Here is a 22,483-nt window from a genome sequence, read left to right as displayed (position 1 = left end):
GTGACTATGACTCAGACTATCATTAAATAGAATCCTGACTATTACACTACAAGCTGGTAATGAAAACACCAAACTCAAACATACATTTAACAGGATATATTTTTAAATCATTTCTTCATTAAGGTTTTTAATGCATGTGTACATGAAAATTTATATTAAAAAATTAAAAAGGAAAATCTTGTTTGTTTAGAATAACTCTGAAGTGCACAAATATTGACAAAAGCTAACAGAAAAAAAATAATACAGCTCTGCTTTTTTATTAAGTAGTGTTGCAATTACTTAGAGCTGGCAAATAAACGCAATCCTCTGAGTTTTAGAGATTCTCACAAAAAGGACAACATTTTATTATATACATAGTTCTGATGTGCAAGTATGCAATCAATATGTACACTTACATTCCTAACTGTTTACATCGTTCTAGAGTATTCACAGTAGAATCAAGCTTAAGGTTAGAAATGTGAAAAGGCCATTAACAGTGAAAGAAAAAAATAAACCAAGATATGCCTTGGGATTTTAAGACATTTTAAACTACTTGTTAATAGATTTCAGATGACTAAGCTAGAATTTAATTTTGGAGCAGACTAAAAATATAGTTGTTTTTTAAATAAACAGTAATGCGAGTATGCCTGTAAATGGTTCCACAGATGGCAGTATTACCACAAGCGTTACTCATCAGTCTTCTGATTGTTAAGCACTACTACGGACCAGAGCGAGCCTGCTTGCAGAGACACTACTGCAGCCATCCCCACACCTGGGAGCGACTATGTCTGTCAGAGTTTTGCATATTTATATGCATTCCCATGCCTACTTTGCTCCTATAGAAAGAAAACCAGTTTCCTTAACCCGCGACTACTTTACGTGGCCATATCCACTGCTCGCTGTTCATAGGAAGTATAAAAGAGAATATAAGCAGCTGAGGACTTCACCGACGACGCTGAGATCTCAGAGACTTCATGGTCATCAAACTTAAACCAGCGCTGTTTTGAAGCATTTTTGCAGTAGGCTGTGTAGTGCCCCCCATCCAGCCCACCATAATGATTCTGTGAAGGTAAGAAAAGAATTAGTGGCCTCAAAAGCTGCCATTTCTTCCCTGGTAAGGGAAATAATCTAGAACATGAGATTTTTTACTAACTACCAATCAATCTTTTTAGAACACAGCTTAATCTGCAACTGGATAGGCAGCCTGGAAACCTGGATGAATCACACAGGCTGTGTGACCCTGAGTCATTGCATAAAGTCCAGCTCAGTTTCGAAATGTGCCACGGTTACTTACCGACACTGAGAACAGATTGTATCTCTTCAAGGTATTCTTTGGACCAATAACATACTGTGAAAGGTCAAGTGTTTCCAATGGAAAATCTACAGAAGTTTGAAGCTTTTGTTTCCATCTTCCATCGTAGGAAAATCTAGAGAATTAAAAAGCATCATTAAAAGTTACAAGTTATTCACAAGGTACTTAAGAATATTAAGCATGTTTGTTTTCCCTTATTTAACCAGGATGTGATCTCAATTAAAGCCCCCAGTTTTGTTAATGTGTTAACAAACACGTTAATAGGTGTTTCTTAGCAAAAAATGAAAAGAGGTCACTTGTAAAAGTGCTTTGTGAACTACAGCTTTATAAAACAAGCATCAGATTAAAATAAAATTCTTGCAGCATTACAACTGGAAATACATCCATAATTTTCTGTAATTAAAAGTAGTCAGCTACTGTCCTAGAACAATCACTCTCCATCAAAGCCTGATCACCCTAATTTTCATCCATCACCATTTCCTTACCGTTTCAAGTGCACAAGGAGAACAGGTGGTAATTTCCAAATTTCTATTTTTTTCAAAGAATCCCTTCGAGTTTTGCAATGGCTACAGTAAAACCTATTATTATCAGTAAGCTTTTCCTCTTTGGAGAACAATCTAAGGCATTCCTAAAACAAAACACAAATGCAGATTGTGAATGGCAGGTGCTTAGGAAAGCGTAGCAAAAACGTTTGTTTCCTATTTGGTTGTTAACCTGCATCAATTATCTGCATCCTAAATTTCATAAGAATGAGGAAAAGTGAGTTAAATTTCAGTGTAGAAGCAAATGTTACTATATTAATTAGTATATTTTAATTTACATATATATTTAATTTATATATAAAATTTATATATATTTAATTTTAATATATTAATTAGCTGCAAGTCCTTCAAAATATATTGACAGTGTTTTGTTTAAAACCACAAAATACTTACACTATGACCTACAAAAGCAAATCCTATATGTCTTCTCTGCTACTACAGCTTCAATATTTCTATCCTGCTTGTATTTTAAAACTTCTAATGGATGACCTATTTTTTTAAACTTAAAAGGAATTAAAAATTGTGAAGATTCAGATCTGTTCATGTTTTCCATTAGTGTAAATTAGATGGGAATTTTGACCAACCCCTTCAACAAGAGGATGAGCAGAATCAACATCATAATGAAGTCCCAGAGAAGTGTTTCTGCCTCAGGAGCTGTTCCTCTCTGGTTGCACCGTACCTGCAGAGTGCATTTACTGGAGGACGCGAGCGGTAACGACAAATACATGAAAGCCTCAAAGGTTCGGGACTTCTTGTGACACGTGAGACACTGCACCGTGGACTTGAACTGGCCTTGGAAGAGTGCCACAATAATGGATTCATTGAGCTGTTTGTGCTTGTGCCAGGCCAGTTCTGCTGCTCTGAAGTCATCAAGGTGATCGTTGTTTTCTTCCTTGTATCTTTTCCTGTTGTCAGCCTGGATAACAGAAGTTTAAATACCACATAAATCAGAAGTCTCATCTATAGGCAAGCATACTATTAAATATTTTCAAGTATATTTAAACATCTCAGTGTAGCCATCCAGTTCTTATCTAGTTAGGTTTCTTCCATGGCTCCCTTCAGTACATTATACTGTTTCATACTAAATTCCTAATTAAATTCTGAATACTTGCATTTCTTTCTATTCAAAGTTGCAGTAACATAACCTTCTTATAAAATAAGAAGGTGTTTTTAAAATTTATTTCTCTTGATCATCTGACAGATATATAATTTGTTACAAGTGTATTGCTTACTTTATTTAGGTCTTCATGCAAGCCATCCATTAGAAAGAGAAGCAATTCTTGGGAGTCCTGTTGGCTATATCCTGCAAATTGGTCATTAATCTTTCCAATTGTAATTTTGAAGTCTTTTGGACTGATATATTTATACTGTCCTGTCCATAAAGCTTTCATTATTACACCAAACTCTTCTGCCACTTCACCTTTATGCCCCAGGAAATTTGACCTATAAAATAAAGACAAAAAAAAAATTGTGAGCCCTTCCAATAACTGTTTTTTAGTATTACTGTTTTTAATTCAAGACATTATCCCAATTTCAAAATAATTTATTTAGACCAAGAAAAACTGTCTGTTAGATTGAGCTAAAATTTTTGTCTACATTAGCATTGTAATTTGATTCCATATTCAAGACAGAAGGTACAGCTGTTTTCAGCTTGTTTTGTAAACTGCTATTTAAATACAGAGACTGGTTTTAGGAGGCACTAGTACGCTTGTATTTATGAATGTGATGACCACAGTTTAATTACAACTGTCCAGTAAAACCTATTTGGTGACACACATGAATTTTGAAAATGTTGAGGCTCCTAAAAGGTACCATTTCTCTTCTACTTAAAAAAAAAAACAACCCCACTAAGTGATCTTTTTGAATTGGCAAATATAAAGGCAGATAAGAGATTGTTACCTGTTAATATCATCCTGATACAAGTTTCTGTTAAAATAGTCAGCCAGGTGAGGTGCATTGCACAGACACTGTAATATGGAATTCATATAGCAAGTGTTCCCAAGGTTACGGAGTCCTGTGAGAGCTGGTCCCGATCCCCCAAACACAGGATTAAGATTCCGAATCTGTGATGCAGAGAGTCTTGAAATTTCTGCTTTGGTGTAACAGATGGGTCTGTAAGGAAGAAATTGTTTTTTAGGAGTCTCAGACTCGACAAGGCTGTACACATAAACCAAGACACCCCCTCTCCTCACCCCCCACCCCCAGGGACTGAACTATCCTTGCACAAGATGTCACCAAATGCAATCATTTAAAGTATTCAAAACCAATCAATGCAAGTGAGATCCATATTCACTGGCCTATAATGAGGCTGAGTTTTAGGCTTCATCAGTTGTGGAATTTATGGGGGTTCTTTTGCTTTATTTATTTAATTCGGAGATGAAAAGTTAGCTGTTGATTTAATCTAGTTTAAAGTCTCAATACTTTGCATTTCACAAGCTGTGAGAAGACAAGCATTTAGCATGTTAACACAAATACCACAACTTAAAAAGCAACTGTTGTCCAATTACATGGACTGTGACCTCTGAAATTCCTTTTAATACATAACAATTACATTGATTCTCCAAAGATAACTACCATAATGAAATATTTAGCAATGAAATTTCAGTCTATCCCTCTGGCATCCTTTCAAACCTAACTAGAAAATATTAATGAATTTTGGTTGGTTAAACAGAAAGAAGTCCTATGTGCCATCATATTGCCATCATATTGCATGAGTTGTGATATAAATTATAGAACATACTTATTGTCACGATTGACTGCAGGAGTTACAGGAATTCTTTTCTTCTCTTCCTCCTGAATGGCTTGGGTTATATCTGGGGAAGAGTAGGAGCGCTTCAGTTTGGAGTGTTCTCTCTCTCGTTCAACAGTCACCTGTGGCTTGGGTTTATGAGTTGGAGGGGTTGATGGAGGAGTAGATGAAGGAGCCATTTCTGGTGGATACATATGAACAGTATTTGTTGGCGAGTGATAGTAACGAAAGGTTCCAGTGATTGGATCCAGAAACTTGGGGAAAAAAAACAAATAGTTTCAAAACCAAGTAAAAATCCTTCATTAACTTACTTACCTACTTACAAATTACTGTAAGAACAGTGCATGAGTTTTTCAGACATTGAGATGTTAACAGTCATGACTGGCCTCAACATTTAATAGATTAGATTTACTCGAAGGGAGCACTTTCACCAAAATGTCTATTAAACAGCAACGGCTTCATACCAGGAACAGCAGATGAATTCTCCTAGTTTCATTACAAATAATAATAAAATTCAGAAAGCAACCATGTGGAAGTTGAAGAGGAGTGAAAAATAAACAAGTTCTAACTTAGAAATAAGACACAATTGAAATGCAGGACAAAACTGCACAAGGCAACTTGATTTTAGTATCAGAAGAGGAGTTACCTTTGCCCAACCTGCAGGCAGCCCTGGGATTATCCTTCCCATTTCTTCACTTCGTGCTCTCATTAATGGCTCCCGCTGAGACTAATAAACAAAGAGAAGTATAAGGTACATACAGTTACCTAAACAGAGCAACAGGCTGCCTGTGACTTCCCTATGGAGTTACATGATTCAATGCAAACCAGTACTATAAGAAATTCCTTGATTATAGCTGGAAATACAGTTTATTACAACAGTAATTTAGTACTACTCTTTTCTATCACTCAATCTAAACAAAACCCATTTGTTGACAGTCAGTATTACAAAGGTCTCACAATTCAATTTCTTCCCTAAAGAATTAGGAAATATTAGGGATATGTGCTTTTGTTAAACACACAAGGATGAGCTTTCCTGCCTCTCAAAGCAGCGTGCAAAGGAATGTGCGTGAGATGATGAACGCGCGTAAAATGCTTTATAATGCCATCAGAAACAGTTCAAGACTTCTAATGAAAGCTTCAAATATTTTTTCAGATGAATATGGCAAATGAAAAAAGCAAACAAACAGCTGTAAACATGGCACAGTCTTAAGATGATGACTTTAAAAATTGAAATGAGGTGGAATTTAACATAATTATGAAGCATCTGCGCTTGATTATTTTGGCTACATACAATACATTTGTATTTACTTTAAGTTTTTCAGTATCTTGTTCAGAATCCTCTCTAAGGGGTCCTGGCTTTTGAGCTCCACTGTCTGGTTGTCCTTTAACCCCAGTTTGCTGTAAAAGATTTTGAGAGAAGGCTTCAATTTTCATCTAGCATGCCAGTAAAGAATGCTGATAAAGCAGAGTTATACTTTCTTTTTTGGCTGTTAAATGCATGTGTCACAAAGAAGTGGTTAAAATAGGTCTTTTTTGTTCTTCCTACTCTATATTATAAGCAATTGACTGGAATAGTTTTTGTAGCTGAATGTTGTATTACAGTTTCAAGAGCTCACAAATAAAACACAGAAGTTCCACCTACACTACTTTCCCCCTGAAAGTTGTTTATATATTTCAGACTTTTTTCCCTTTGACTCCTCAGTGGCAAAATCTCTCCATGAAAAAAAAGGCAAACTGTGAAGTCAACCTGAACTTATCACAGGCAGTCATTTTGGGATTATGTGAAGTTGCTCTGTCAGTCAAAAGCTCATGAATGACTGTGCTAAAGTTGCCCACAGGAAGATTTATTTTGGCTTCCTTGTGCATTTGGATTAAACAAGCGTGAGAGTTTGATCAAATAACAACTGCAATTGCAAAAGAAGAGAAAAATATCCTAATGCATGTTCTTGAGAAATGGTTGTAAAGACGTGTTCCATTGTTAACTCAGCTTCACAAATGGCTCTTGTTTCATGATCAGATGACTTCTACACTCTGAGAAATTTTGCAATTTTTTTCAAGAATGGGGAAAGAAGAAACTGTGACACAATCCCCCAGAGATTTGGAAGTGGACTGTTCTCAGCAAAAATACTAGATTAGGGTGTTCCTTTGCTTCCTGTGCCAGGAAACAAAATCCTGTTCTGTCAGCATTTATACAGCTGGGGGCACTAAAGTGTTTGTTATGACAGCACCATTCTGTCTCTAACAGTGTAATATACAGTACTGGTTGCCCACCTACCAGCAAGAAATAAGGCTGTCTTGGGGAAAAAAAACCCCAAAATCTATTTGTGTCTTGGTTTTAACTCTCTCCTCTACTTTTATGTAAAAATGGTCTAAATAAACTTCAAATTATGTATTTCAAATTTCTAGATTGACACTGAACTATTCAGGATGATCTGAGTGCATAACTACTCCACATTTGATGATGATTTTCTTTTTCACTAACCTTGCCTGAAACAAAGGTCTGAGATGCATCACCCAGTGCCCGTCTCGGCGTTTCTGGTGTTCGAGTTCCTTTTTCTCTTTCTTCCACGGATGTTTTGTCAGTCTCAATCCTTTTTGCACCAATGTTTTCCGGTTCATTTTTATTTTGCTTTTTTGCTTCAATTGCTTCTCTGCGTGCTCTTTCTTGTTCCTTCTCCTCCTGTTCTCTTTTTATTTGTTCATCCCTCTCCTTCTGTTCTCTTTCCTCTTTGGATTGCTGTAGCTTTTCTTTGTGTTCCTTTTCTTTCTGTTCTTCTTTTGCTTTCTGCTCCTGATGTTCTTTCTCTTTTTGTTCTTGTTCTTCTTTTTCTCTCTTGAGCCTCTCTTTCTGTTCTTCTTGCTGCCTCTCCCGGAGTTCTTTTTCCCGCCTGTTTTTCTCTAACAAAGCAGCAGTTTCTGCGTGTACCTGACTTTTTTCTTCTTCTGTCAGAACACTCTTCACATCCCATACCGGCTTTGTGGAGCGGTCTGGAACCACTCGTCCATTCTCAACAGGCTGGATGTCACTGACTGTACCTGGAGCTTTTGGTCTGGTATCATCAGAGATTTTTAGTGAAGGCTTTTTAGTACGATCCACCTGTAACACAGGTGCAGAACACAAAGTGTAGAACAACAATTTACTACAAGCTACTGCCACTCTGTTTGCTAAGGTTTTCCTAAGTGAGATTTGTAAGAGAATAAACATGATAAGTTGACTTCTGCCAAAGAGAGTGATCTTTCAATTTCATTAAATCTGATCTTGTTAGCAGAATTAGCAATTCACTTATCTTCCAGATGTGAGATAATCAATGAGATCATCACAAGCCCTACAGAACCACAAGGACAGCATTAAGCACTGATTACCACAACTCTTTATTTTCAAGCTTTCAAAGGTGAACATTCTAGGGAAATCAGGCAGCCTAATTTGGGCTTGGCTCTCTCAATCATGTGACAGAGCATGTGCTTAAGGCAGATCTGCTTGATGGGAAGGAGTATTTAAGAATGGCTTAGAACTAGGATAGCAAGTTGGTTTTGATGCTGAAGTGAACGTTCTGATGGACTATAAACTCATCTGGTTCAGGTAAGAACATAAATAATGTCTTTAAATTTTAAAGTTTAGCGTCTCCTGGCTGAAATCTGTACTTAAGCCTGTATGCAGAATGGTGAAAGTAAACAGCTTTTAGCCTTCTCTCCTGAGGAACGCTATTTTGGTATAAGAACTCTACAAAAGTGTCTTTAGAAAGTTTTATTCATGTCAAAGGAAGAAACAAATCTCTGTACTTTCACTACTGGGCCAAGGGTGACGAACCACCTAAATATTTTGCTATTTGAAGGAAGATACATTTGCTAGAAAGCAGATCTTTAGAATAGCCAAGGTAAACCACAGCCTAACTGCACTGCCTGTATTTCATCCCATGTGTTTTGAGTATAAAAGTTTGCTTATAGACTTTCTGAATTAATGATCAACTGGTGACCTTTGATTTCTCAGGTGCTCACATAAAAATATTCATGGAAAGTTCTGCAATTCTGTTAAGTATATTTAGTTCATAGAGTTCTGGAGATCAGTTCCCATGGCTTCACAGACCACCAATAGTCTCTGTATTAGCATACTTGTGTACAAGGCTTGAACAAATGTATTGAGTATGTTTGCTTGTGGATTTAGAGTTCTGTGTGTGGCAGGTGTCTAACAGATTTGCTATATATTAACTCTGAAAAAAAAGGAACACAACTTACCTCAGGGATACTTCTTGTAATTGATACTGGATTAACTACCAATGAACTGTCAGATTTTGGAACAGCAGCATCTTGTATGTTTGACCTGTTAAGTGATTTTAGTCTCTCTTCCAAATTATCTCCTGTTTCTTCATTTTCAATTGCTTCTGTTGGGGATGGCTTTACAGCAGCAACAGGGGGAACAGAAGTTGGCTCTTCCAGAGATGGATATGTAAAATCCACTGCGGAAGGGGAGAGAGGAGGGAAGCTTAAAAGAGCTCTTAAAGCAAAAACACAAAAGCAAAATAAACGCCCAAGTTCCAACCCAAAATTTAGTTTTTAGCCAGAACAAGGCTCTCCCAAAAGCATCTGAATGAATTAAAGATATATCCAGTGATTACAAAAGCTTGGTGGGGTGTCATCCTTTTTACTTACAAGAAACAGTCACTGCTTCACTCCTGCCATGCTGGGGTGGAGTTACTCTAGCATTTGTTGTATATTGGGGAAAACAAAGGAGCCAATTTTCATAACCTCCTTCTAGAATTAAAGGTTCATTCTGCAGTATGGTTTTGCTTTCCCACTGTATGGAAAAAAAATTTGAAATTAATTGATTTAAAAATAGAAAGGAAACTTTTACAGCTTGATAGCGTGGTTGAAATTTCTGTGTCTAGTCATTAAATTGCGAGGTTATTTTTGAGATTTTTAAGTAAGAATTAAAGAGGCTGCAAAAACAGGGATCCTCTCTGTGTTTGGAGAATGTTCAACACAGGTTCCTGGCTCTATTTACAAGAGGGTGTGAACATTTTCAGTACAGAAAGATCCACTTATTGCTACTTCACATAACAATCCATGCAGAAAAATATTTTTATTATAATATTTGCTTCAGTTTCTTATCTGGTTAAGTTTGCTGAGTGATTAGTGCTTTAGAAAGCACAACATTAACTTTCTGAAAACCTCTTGAGAGTTCAGGCTCCAGACTGCCCTCCTCCTGAGGGCCTCCCCAGTATTAGAACATGAACAAGGCACAGAGGGCTCAGAGACTATTCTGTAAAGCAATAAACAGGGAGAACTCCCTGAACTATCTTTGAACTCCAGTCTTGAATGTTTAGATAACAGAAAGATGTGTGATCTTTCACAAGAGCCACCTCTATAGAGAAGAGGGACAACACAGCCAAAGCTAGAGTTTGACTTGAAAGTGTTGGGCATTTGCTTACTATAGAGTCTATAAACTCCCTGCACTGAAGAAGCTCAAATTTAAATTCATACTTATCTAAAAGTTATATTCAATAATGCACAAAAGTTAACCATGCTCAAAATATTTCTGGAGCCTCCCTTACTCTGCTGTTAACCTGTTTAATAAAAGATGCTGTCCTCTACTAGAGCACGAGTATGGGAATGGGAAACTTCAGACTACACTTCTGCTATTAAAATAAGCAGGCTTTGAAAACTGAACCAAGATGCTTGCCTGAAGTGTCATTAGGGTTTCCACATAGTTTGTAAACACAGGTGCTTTAAGACCTTCTGATTTATTGAGATGATTAGTGTAAACCATGAAACTTGCCAACCTTAAACAGCGCATCTTTCAGGCTCTGAAGAGTTGTTCCTAACTTTAAGTCTTCAGCAGAACTAAACCAGTCCAGCAGTATAACATAATGAAACTGTCCTCTCCTCTTCCATGGATCTCTAGAGTCCTCTGGGAGTCTAGCTTCAATCCAATTAGCAGTAACTCTGAAATGTATTAACATGCATTTAAAAACAAATGTACAAGTAACGTTTTATCCAACAACATATGATCCATATATGTTTATGTGCCTGGACAAAATAAATATGCTTTGTGTTGAAGTCAGTATGTGCAAGAACAGAGCTGTCCAGATACATCTTACCTGCTGGTGTACAGCAGGGACTCTGAAACTAAGTGTACAAGCACTAAAAGCATATAATTTTTTATAAAATTAAATATTTCATTATCATTTAACATTATGTCATACCCAGGACTGATAGCTTCTTCTGGGACACTGATAGATCTTGGAATACAGGATTCCTGATAATCCTTCAGTCTTCGAGCATCCATTATAAGCAATTCAATATTTTTGTCCGACATCATTGCAAACAGTTTCTCAGGTGTGACTGCTCCTTGAAATAGAGAAGCAAATAAATATAAGAAGCTACATTATAAATGGAGATAGCTATGATATCTGACTGGTGCAGTCAAGACTGCAAATAGATGAAATAGAATTAAAAAGTCCCACAAAGTCACAGAGGTGAGACATTATAAACAGATTGGACCTTTTGCTCCTACTGCTGTAGTGATTAGCACCTGATCTGCTAAATTAGGCCATACTGAATATTTCAGTGATAAACCAATTTAAATTTTTGTGGTCTCACTTAAATCCAGCTATATAGGCAAGCATTTGTAAAATATATAGTGCTAATGCTCCTTCTCAGTTAAGAACTCTAGAGAACATTTTCACATATTTATTGCAAGAACAAGAAACAGAAGGTTGTGAGGGGAAAGGAAAAATTTCTTATTTAGCAGAGAAATATTTCAGCCTTGCCTAGATTTTTCTTATCAGTTGAGGAGATGTTTTTCTTTCTAACTTGAACACTTCAGAACTAGTTCAACTTTAGTTATTAAACAGTTGAAAAACTAACTACAGCTTTTTAAGTTATAAGTGATTATAGCTGCAATACAGAGCCTAATTAATTTATAATTTGCTATAACTGAAATACAGGATACTAGAATTCCATCAAATTCTGTGAAATAACTTCTTAAAAGAATTGCAACTGCTTAGGTGATTGGTACACAGTCATATGGAGACCTTTTTCACACTTGTGGCAGCACTGCATTTCTTACCACTCAGACTGTCAGACTGATCCTTTCTTTCCAGCGAATGCTTCCTCTCACCATTAATCTGTTATAAGGGGGAAAAAAAAGTTTAATATGTTATACTCAGAACCAAGGTGGCCAACAGACACTGACTCTCACAGACCCTGAAGGAAACTGGTGGCTGTTAAGACACAAGAAGGAACCTAGCACAAGTAAGCTGCTTCTGAAGATGTGCTGACAAATGTACTAAAAAGATACCAAGGCTGCTGCTCTGCCTAGACAGAAAAGAGTTAAAAAGGCAATACAATCTAGGACAGCATCATCTACTAGATGAAATTCATGCAGTATTTGTGGAGAAGTAAGTTTGTTTCCACACGTCCTGCAAAGTCAACCATCTCCTAAAAAGCTTATTTAACATCAGTTTATTACCATTACCTTGGGTTTCTTGCACTAGGTAATTCTAGTATAAAATAGACTGAGCTTTCTTGTACAGTCAAATTCTATCTTATGCAAGACTTGGAGGTTGTGGACTCAACATATTCCAAAAAAATGTCAAAGAAGGATTACAGGGAGTGTAAACTAATTACTAAAAAAATCCCCCACCATGATTCTGAACTGGACATAGTTACTAGCAGAGACCAAATGCTAGATTGAAACTATATATTCAGACTGAATTAAAACGTTTGTAAACATCTTCAGTTACCCTTTGGCTTTTTCCTTTGGAATCCACAGCACTTTCTGAGGAGTTTTTGGCTGAACTCTTTCCATCATCCTTTGGTTCTTGCTTTTTCTGCAGCTCTTGTCTGTCCCTCTCTTCAAGTTTTTTCCGAACTTCAGCTTCCTCATATCTATCGAAAAAAAGAAAAAAGTCTTTTTTTAATATTGTGCTATTGACTAACCTTGGATTATTAACATCAGAATCATTAAGTCCTCAGGAAGAAATTTAAAAAAAAGTATTCAAAGTTTTAAGAAAGTTAAAGTATTGTCAGTTTTTGTATTCCAACAATTCCCATTTTCCTGCATGACTGTGTGATCTTATTTTTCCCACTTTTTGAGCTGGTTTTCCTATTCTGAAATCCTGTTTTGAGTCCTATTTCATAGCCACTGCTTGTAAAGCTATTTTTTCTTCAAATCTGAGGTCATTCTTAGCTTTGGTATCACTAAATGTTTTTCATTTCCCACTGGAAAGGATAAGTACTGGTGATTTACAGGGAAACTTCAATATATAACAACAGTCATCCCAGGTATTTTATTTTAGTTTGCATTGGAGCCAGTTAGGAGTAAGTTAGCTCAGTTATCTAAATGTCCTTCTCCTGAGAAGTCAGATCACAACTTATTATGTGCCTGGTGCTTGTTTGAAACACTGGACCTACAGGGAAGCCAATGCAAGAACTGTGTACACTCGTGAGTTTTGATGGACCTGGGTCTTGCTGTCCTTCTCATAAAGCCTCAGACTTCGCAATTAACCTCCCAGCCTTTTGCTGTTGGAAGGACAATCATGGTATTCTAAGCCAGTGACCTCCAAACTGCAGTTTTTAGATCAGCCACTGGAGGTTTGTACAGTCACGTCACTGTTAAGTAGCATTTGCTTATATTTAATACAACTGAGAAGTTTAAGGGTTACTAGGGTTCCATAAAACAAAGAAGAATGTTTTGAACTAATGATTTTGATTACTCAACCAAGCAGTGAAACATGAACACTGAACTGTGTTGACAATTGCTTGTTTGAATCAGATGTTGCCTCATCAGAGTTAAAGTAACAATGACAATACAGCTGTATTTCGTATCAAAAAGTACAGTGTTAATAAACTAGATCATTAAATCAAATTCTGCCTCAAAGTCTACTTCACTAACTGGTCACTAACAGGAAGGAAGCAGCAAGTCTGTAATTTTATCTTTTAAACAGGCTTCTTAATTTGGCACAGGCATTGTAAGCTAGAATAAAGCATTTTGTTCCCACTTGGAGTTAATGACACTAAAGCATATTTCATATTTTAGTTTAATTTGGTCAGTATGGAATATTTGCCCATCAATTTCCCCTTTTATACCTCTGAAGCACATAGTAGGTCATTCATGTAGGTATTCCTGCTCCTATACAAGTGGTGTTTCAGCAGCTCCACTTTTAGTTAACAATTAACATTGAAACTATTTGCTGGCCTAGTGCCTGGGGAAGAAATTATACAAATAACTTCCCTGAAACCACTTCTGTAGTTACGTAGGAGTCATGTTTCATTTCTATTCCCTTTAAATATTTATACATTTTACCCAGAGTAGTTGAAAGTTATTGTGTCAACTTCAAAACTCTTTTCCTTTCATAAAAAGCCGAAAGTCACTAAACAAGTCTCTAAATTTGGGGTTTCTATAAGTCTATCAGTGTTTACTCATACAGTGAAATCATAGCTCTGTTGAATTGTAAGACTCAACTAAAACCAAAGAAAATCTAAAGGTTTTTTCATATACAGTATCATGAGACATCTTTGCAAAGTCCCTCTTCATATAGGTGTAACTACAGTCTTATTGTTCACTGAAACTTAACTTTATAGATTAAGCACTTGGAAGGGCATAAAATGCTTTCACAAGAATATTTGGGAAGGGCAGGGTGGGACATGAGACACAGGAAGGGAAACGTGTCCAGCTGCAGAGAGAAAGTTAAAAGGGCAAGAAAGAGTTGCTAAGCATGCAAGAAGCAGACAAGGCTGGAAGCAACACACACTGCACTAAATATCATCTAAAGACAGACTCTACCTTATGACTTCTTACCAACACCACTTTGTGGCTTATGGCACAAAGATGTAACTTGACAGCTGTTAATCAGGTACCCAAAAGTCCATTAGCATCAATTCAGTTACATACTGGCAAAACCATGTATTGCATATACTGGCTGCACATAGCAGAGAAAAGGTAAACTATAACCACACTAGGAGGACTTTTTAACATATCTGATTATTAGGAACATTTACTAATAGATTTGGTTTCAGATGACCTTATGATTAAGGAGAAAATCGCTCTTGATCATCTCTAGTGTATGTATCATTTAGATCATATGGTTTCTTTTTATTAGTCAATAAACAAAATTAGAAGACCATGTCAACAAATCATAACTGCCAGGAATTAGGAGATAATGTATAACGTGACAAATTATTGGAGTGTGTGACAGTGAAAATTATTTCTAGTAACAGACTTCTGGGGATAAACAGTTTAAAGGTCTCGAGTTTCAGCTATCTATGGTCTACTCAAGTGCAATTGCTTATTACTAAATAGCATGAAAATCTGAAATTGCACATGTATGGGCTTCAGGTGCAATGAATAAAATCTTATCTATCAACTGTATTCACGTACCTGAGTTTAAGGCTGTCTGACAGTCTTTCAGCTTCTTCAATAGCTTTTTTTAAATTTGTAGGTCCCAGAATTGAATGAAAATAATCCTAAAATTACAAGCATCACATTGCATATTAATAGTACAGCTTAAGAATGCCTACTTCTGTACATATACAGAGTCATCAATTTACAGAGAATTGGTATTATAATGATATTAATACCAACAAAAGGAACTGGTTTGAATCAAAATATTTTCCTCTCAAACATGAGTTTGTAAGTAAAATTGTTTGAATGGGAAAGATGACAAGAACACCTCTCCATGAAAAAATATTCCCAGATTTGACAATTTATACACTTTATGTACTAAAAGCAAACTGTAAAAAAAAAATTAACAACAGACTTGTCAAAAACAGGAAGGAAGGAATAGTGTCATAAGTGAGGCAGTTACTTAATACCAGTGTGATCCTTTGAATGTGCATTAGTGTAACTCTCTGTACTTCTCATACTTTTACCAATGCAGAGGAGGTCAGTCAGAAAGCTTTTATACCTGTTGCTGCTTAAAATCAGGTCTTTTTTTAATAAAGTTATAAACAGTCACATATTTCATATATAGGATGTAAGCTTTTTCTTCATCTCGGTCCAATCTGCTTTCTTCCGCTGCCTTGAAAATCTTAAGGGCGCTCTGCACATAACTGAAACCAAAGAAGAGGATAAAGCACATGCTTGTTGACTTGTCTCCAAACACCTGTGCATTACAACATGCCATATTAAGTGTTTACGGCCTCTGCTCATATATTAAGCATTTGATTTTACCATCTTAATATAAGGTTTTTCATTAAACATGAATTACAATCATGTTCCTCCAAATGAAGTTCATTTTTGCTAGCTTGTTTACTAGCCTTATTTAAAGACTTCCATAATTAAAGAGCATACTGAGACAAGGAAAAAAGTACTGTTCCCTTCTAAGAATAACTTTTTTTTTATAGGGGAAACTAATTCATAGTAAGACAAAATGAAATCGTTGATTATCCAAAAATGCTAGAGGCAAAGCATTTTCTATTCACATATTTGCTGAAGTTTTTATAACTTTTAAGAATTTGCATTTATGTAGCCTTTCCTCCAAGTATGCAAATCTTCATGGGCATCATGCTCTGTCCAAGCTATGTTTTGGCAGTATGTCAAGTGACCTCCTGAAAGCAGTAAGCACTCCAATGCAACAGCTGAGATCCATACATAAGACTAGCAAAGATTTTAAAGCTAACAGAAATACTTGAGGAAACTTAGATCCACAACAAATTTGTTCCGAAACCACTAATACTTTTAATATCGGTTCAAAATCAAGTATAACATATATACCTCTTTGTACTTGTCTTTTCAGGTTTTATTTCTGTCTTCTTGTTGAGATCTTTCAATGAAGTACAGAGATACAGCTCCTTAGGTACAGATGCCACAGCAGGCATGTTGTTACTTATGTCCCTCCTAGGATGGTACCGCTTCTTAGAGGTCTCTATCAATATTTTTCTGGAGGGGGGAAGAGGTAGGAAGAGCCTAATTATATTCCAGTGACTTTTAATACACTTATAGAGTTACCTGAGTGGGTTTATTACCTAACCTATCTTACTTTATGTGAGCTAGCACTAGATGCCAACAGACTGGCTGAACACTTAACAGTATAAATTAATCCTCCCAAAGTGACAGAATTGTTTGAAACCACTCTAGGTAATTTATCAAGGATGTCCAGCAAGATACTGCTAACTAAAGAATAAAAAATAGTAAGTAAAGAAATGCTGACTTAAGAATGTTGAAAAATCATTGTATCCAGCAAATTTTTTCTACTGAAATGCCAGTAAGTATACTATAAAAAATTAGCTGACTTCTCTGTACTCTGCAAATACACACCAGCCCCTTGGAAAAGTGACTTCTAATGTCTTGGTAAGAGTAAGCTGAGAAAAGCAAGATTGCTATGGGTAAAGTCAACTTGAAACTTCTTGGTCTTCAACTCCTTGGTGCTGTTGTCTTTGTGCTTTCATTTGAAAGCGCTCTCCAGGTAGCCCTGAAATAGTTAAGCAGAGCTGGCTAGAAGGGACTATTACATCATCCCATCTGACACAGAGAAGTCCATTAAGTCTCCTGCAGATAGTCTATCTAAAACTCTTTTCATCTAATACACAGGAAGCTATTTTAGCCCTTGGAGGTGGTGGGGGAGGAACTGAGCTCCCTCACATGTAAGTGGTGAGACGTTAAGATGTGAGCAACACTGAAGAAACTATGGGGAATTCCTTAGAAGAAAGGTGCTCAAATGATCCCAACAAATCAATTACTTCCTAGCAGAGAAAAAACACATGGATTTTGACAAGATGAAGGTAGAGCATTTCCCTTTCACCCTCAAGGTGATGATCAGCATGACAAGTGTGACTAAAGCCACCATCAGCCAGTGACCTCAGAGTGAAGTTTCACCCCACTGAATCGATCTGTAGCTGACTGCCACCAAATTAGGTGATCCTGATTTCCCTCCCTCTTTCTCATGCTGGTCTGGTGCTTTTCCAACCTCTTATTGAGCCAATTCAGCTTGCTGAAGAGGCAGAAAGGCTACACAGCTTGTGCAAGGACAGCAGTTGGCATGTGCAGTCAAGAAGGAGAAGCCAAGCTGGCAATGTGATCCCTTCCCATGGCACAGAGCTGTTGTATACCTTGAAGCATCAGTGCACACAGTATTACTGGGTTAACTGTTGTTGGTCTAGGAACTGGTTATCAAATAACAATACTAAGTTAACCCAAACCTTTGGTAAGTTCATGTTGGAAATAAATGCAAAAATAAGATAAAGATAAATGGCTAATGATGGTTCTTTGGTTTAAGGTCTGGCATGCCAAGGTCAGACTAAAGAACATCAAGCAAGACAACGTACTGCTTGAACATAGATGCTGTACTTGCTAATTTCCAATTATGTAGCAACTTTTTAAAACTGAAAAACTTGTCAAAAATCCTCCCTAGGAGACTTATTTCCACTTAATTCTATAAAGTAAATAATAAATCCTCAAATACTACCTTTAATACATAAAATGAAAAACATATGCCATACCTACTTATCTTAAAACATTGTCTTTCCTATATAAGGTGTCTTATGTCCACCTTTAACTTTCAGGGTTTTCAACACTTAGGTGCTGAAAACAAGGCAGATGATTCATTAGAAGAACTGTACTCAGCAGAAACAAAATACAGACACTCTGCCCCAAAGAAGAGGACCTTTCCAGTGTAAAAGCCTCTTAGCCTAAAACAACGTTTTACATCCTCATAGCTTATAAAGAAAGCCTTCACTCTTACTAAGATTTTAGCATTGCTTGTCTAATCGTCCTGTCAGAGCATGTCTTTACCTGGCTTTTTTTTTCTCCTTAGAACTGTAAATAGACTTTTCCTTTGAAGCTTTAAGTCCCTTCCAAATATATCTTCAATGTTTGCTCTGTTATGTAACCAGTATTTTCTTAATCTTAAGTGGCAGCATTTGGTTGTGTTCTGACAGAATATTGTAACTAAATATGTAGTCCAAAAAGATCTGAATATAACACTAGTGTGATGTGTGCGTATGAGCAAAAAAGCCCCAAGGCTATGTGGAAGATGAACCATTTAATGATCTCAGTAAATTCTCAAGTGTTGCTGACACACTTTGAAAAGGGCAGCTCTTCTGGAGCCTCATCTATACAAGTGTAGAACTAATGAATAGAAGCCAACTCTGAGCTTTGGCCTGAAACAAAAAGGGCTTTTCCATTTTTTTCCTATGGTTACGAAGTTATTACTGCAGGTCTTTAAGTTGCCAGGCAAGTTCAATGCTGAACTTTTATTTAAACTTATTTAATAATAATAAAAGTTCAATGCTGAACTTTTATTTAAACTTATTATTTAAAGAAATTTCTATACCTTTTTTCAAAACATGAGCTTCTAACCACAGTATCTGATGAATGAGGTATTACTCTTTGAACTCCCACAGCACCATAATTGACACAATATGCTGCAGTGAAATGAGTAAGAACGGATAAAGAATAACATTTTCTAAATTTTTTTGAAAATCAAATTCTCAACAGCCTACTTAATGGAATTACATACAATCTATGTCGCAAAATGATAGATTTCACACGCAGTTTCTAATTCATTCTTCTATACAGAATCTTAACTTTGGAACTGTAACTAAAATTTTCAGTTTTATGCATCAAAAATCCCCTAACTTGATTTTGAATACTACAGACTGACAACTAGTTGCCAGTTGACTGCTCAGTCTTAGCTCATAAGGACCCTTAAAACTTTTTAAGCTTCTATGAAATTTCAAGATGTGCTTTACCTTAATTTTTCCTTATACTCAAATGAACAAGTTTTTTTCCCTTCATCTTTGAGCAGGCTTTGGGGAAGACTATGATTTCAGAATCCAAATCACCTCCTTCATAGATAAATATTACCATCTGATTTTGAACACAAGTTTTGCAGAGATTCAATTCCTAACTGGCCTAGTCTCAATGGGGGAATCTGGCAAAAGAAGTGGCACAAATAAAACAGTCTGGGAGTAGTCAATGTCCATCAGGGAAATGCACTGAGACAGACCAGCTACTGCAGGTTATGGACAAGGCCTGGAGTTGTTTCCTCTAGGGGAGCTGCAATAAATTGCAGTCTAACCAGAATCCCATCCACTTTATCAGGATAAAATCCCACTGCTCCAGCCTGTACTGACTAGATTATGCTCACTTTTGTGGAGCATTTCATTTCCCTCCACACTTAGAATCACTATATGAATACCATGGCAACACTAAGGCATGAATGAACCCTTCCAATCACACCTGGGGTCTTTCATACATCCCTAAAGAAGAGAGAGATCTTCTTTCTCAGCAAGAAAAGAAAACTGGATCACAAAACCATGAAAACAATAGATTGAATAAGCCATAATAGCTAAATCTATGATTAGTCAACCTGTGACGAAGAAGAAACAACCTATTTCAGGCTTGTCAACTCTTTTCTTAAAAATTAAGGTCAAATTCAAGACTTGGGATCTTTTCCACCCCCAGCTGAAGTATTATCTCAGGCTCCTTTTTTGTACTTAGGAGTGCTGAAAACAAGGCTAATATCCCAAAAATATGAGGGAAGTCACGCTTGAATGACTATGGGCATTTGACATACTTGGAATGGATTAGTTTTACCCTGACAGGGAAACATACCTGTTGGTAACAGGTTTGTCAACATCTAATTATCATGCCAGTTTTACTAAGGATATGAGTAAGCTTTAAGTGGAATGACACTGTAGCAGTTACGTTGCAAGCAGCACACACTAACGCACTCTGAAATACATTGACATGGTAAGTACTGTGCATCACCAATTCAGGTACGTAATAAGGTATTATTCACTTATTTTTGTCTCTGACAAATGAGCAGAATGAGTAAATGAGAAATGGGTTTCTCATGAGAATTAAGTTCCTCAATTCTCTTGGAATTACATTTTACTATCTGCATTTGGTACACAAGAGTTGGCTTTGTTAAGATTATCAGTGTTAGTCATATAGCGAATTTTAAGATGATTGACCTACAAAACCCACCAGCATCTTTAGCTCTGGGAGGCCTCTAGCTCTCTTCCAGGCTCTGGTACTGTTAATACTACAGGCCCTGGTTCTGTAACCTAATGTGCATAGGCTGATTATAACCACTGGGGCTTCTTACAGCAAGCCCCTTATGTTCACGCAGGGTAGCCAAACTTTCACCATTGTGCTGGTCACCACCAGGCACAGGGCAGCAACACAGCACGGGTCTGTCTCTGCCCATGGAGGTGCTCAAACCTGCCCTGCCAGGCCTGGGAACGACTCTCTCCGCAGTGAGAAAACCCTTTGACAGCTCCTTCATCCAACAATTTACCTGACACCGAGGTGAGGGGGAAGCTATTATAAAGTTTCTTTTAAAAAAATATGCTGAGTTTTCTGCAGGAAGTTTAAAAGTTACTCAATCTATGCAAGAACACAAATAGTTCCACTTCTCATTTAGATAAACGAACGTCTGCAAGGAGTACGCAAACAGCAGAGGTGATAAGAAGCCGGGGAGGTCGCAGAGAGGCAGAGAACTCCCCCAAGTTTATAACCGGGCGGTCAATACCGCTGCGGCGGCCCGGGGCCGTGGCAGTCTCCATGACACCGCAGGAGTGCAGCACTCTGGGAAGCGCCGCTTCCCTGCCATCTTCCTCCGGCCGCTCCCGGGCTCCGCGGCGGCTCCCCGGCCCCACTCACTCGCCAACCCGGCCGGGCTCAGGCCGGGGTACTGCGGACCGCCCAAGGTCACACTGCCGGCCCCGGGCCGGGCCAGGCCCGATCCCCCCGCGCGGCCCGAAGCGGGTCCCCGCCCGCCGCAGCCCCTCGAGGGCCGCCCCCCCGGCACGGGGGGCTGGGCCCGGGGCTCCCCCCGAGGGCGCTCGCCCCTCCCGCCGCTGCCCCGCAGGCCCCGCTCCCCGCCTGCCCGGCCGCGCACTCACCGCCGCGGGGACTCGCTGCCTCCGCCCGCCGGCCCGGGGCAGGCCCATGTCCGAGCGCGGCTGCCGAGGAGACGCTACGCGGCCATGGCTGCTGGGGCGGAACTCGGCGGCGACCGTCCCTCCCTCCTTCCCTCCCTGCCTCCGTCCCTCCCTGCCGGGCCCCCGCTCCCCGCGGGGGCGGGACTCTCACGGCCCTATCCGTGCCACGGGGCTGGGCTCGGGCCGCGGCGGGGGCCTGGCTGCTGTCCTGAGGGAGCTGCGGGGCGCGGCCGCGCTGGGTCGGGCGGGGACACGGACCCACGGCCGCCGTGGAGCTGCAGGGGGGGCGGTGGAGCGAGGAGGGGAGGGACAGGCGGGTCACCTCGGCCCGACGCCGCCCGCCTGCCCCGGAGAGCGCGGGGCTCTCTGCCGTGCCCCGCCTGGCCTCGGGAGATTTGTTACCGAGGCCAAGCCACTACGAGGGGCCTCTGGGTCTGTCACATTCTGTGAGGCGTCCAGTCTTTGTACGGGCTGTTAAACTGGCTCACTGCTGCACTTTGCGATCAGGTGTGGGAAGGCAAGTCACCTCTCCTTATAAAAATATCCTGTTTTTTGTCTAGAGAAAACTGGATTGACAGGGGACATCGTGAGTTTAGATCTCGGGCTTTGCTGTGACTGTCTTCTGTGCAGCTTGTGATGTTATTACAAGCGTCATACCTCAGGGATGGCAGGTACGTGCTGACACACTGATAGCCATGCTGGGAGAAAGGAGGTGAGAGGCAGGTCGTGCCATCGAGATCTTACACAAACAGAAAGATGCTCTGTACTGCCACAGTCCTGGCCTGCCCCCAAACTGTGTCGGCGGGAGGGGAGGGGTTCAGTTACTCCAACCTACTGCTCCATTTTGCCAATGGAAGTGTCTTGTGAACTGAAGCAGTCTCCTGCAGCCACTTTACAAAACAGGGAGGTCATGAAGCCAAATGAGAAAGCTGCCTGTCTCCATGTAGCCTTCCAAAATACTACCAATTAATTGCCCAGAAGGCTGAATTGTATCACAGCACTTAGTGGTACAGT

General features: G+C 38.8%; 1 protein-coding gene across 6 annotated transcripts; it reads right to left on the bottom strand.

Moving 5' to 3' along the window:
* Nucleotides 1–81: 81 nt before the first annotated feature.
* USP8 (ubiquitin specific peptidase 8) lies at nt 82–21,561 on the bottom strand. 6 transcript variants are annotated; one of them, XM_017804971.1, is made up of 20 exons: nt 21,431–21,561; nt 16,296–16,460; nt 15,487–15,631; nt 14,961–15,046; nt 12,325–12,469; nt 11,649–11,706; nt 10,783–10,927; nt 10,360–10,522; nt 9,230–9,374; nt 8,816–9,036; nt 7,065–7,679; nt 5,891–5,980; nt 5,229–5,309; nt 4,574–4,836; nt 3,733–3,945; nt 3,066–3,276; nt 2,513–2,749; nt 1,777–1,919; nt 1,274–1,406; nt 82–1,040 (listed from the first exon to the last, which is right to left on the bottom strand). In XM_017804971.1, exons 2-20 carry the CDS (start codon nt 16,397–16,399, stop codon nt 855–857), a joined length of 3,384 nt encoding a protein of 1,127 aa, XP_017660460.1. In that variant the 5' UTR covers nt 16,400–16,460; nt 21,431–21,561; the 3' UTR covers nt 82–854. The 6 variants fall into 6 exon arrangements, with proteins under 6 accessions (XP_017660460.1, XP_017660463.1, XP_017660464.1 ...); XM_017804974.1 differs by lacking the exon at nt 21,431–21,561 and adding an exon at nt 21,189–21,208; XM_017804975.1 differs by lacking the exon at nt 21,431–21,561 and adding an exon at nt 21,058–21,074.
* Nucleotides 21,562–22,483: the final 922 nt, after the last annotated feature.

Source organism: Lepidothrix coronata, unplaced genomic scaffold, assembly GCF_001604755.1.
Source record: "Lepidothrix coronata isolate B3197 unplaced genomic scaffold, Lepidothrix_coronata-1.0 Scaffold11, whole genome shotgun sequence".
NCBI lineage: Eukaryota > Metazoa > Chordata > Aves > Passeriformes > Pipridae > Lepidothrix > Lepidothrix coronata.
This window is presented reverse-complemented; position numbering and strand designations above follow the sequence as displayed.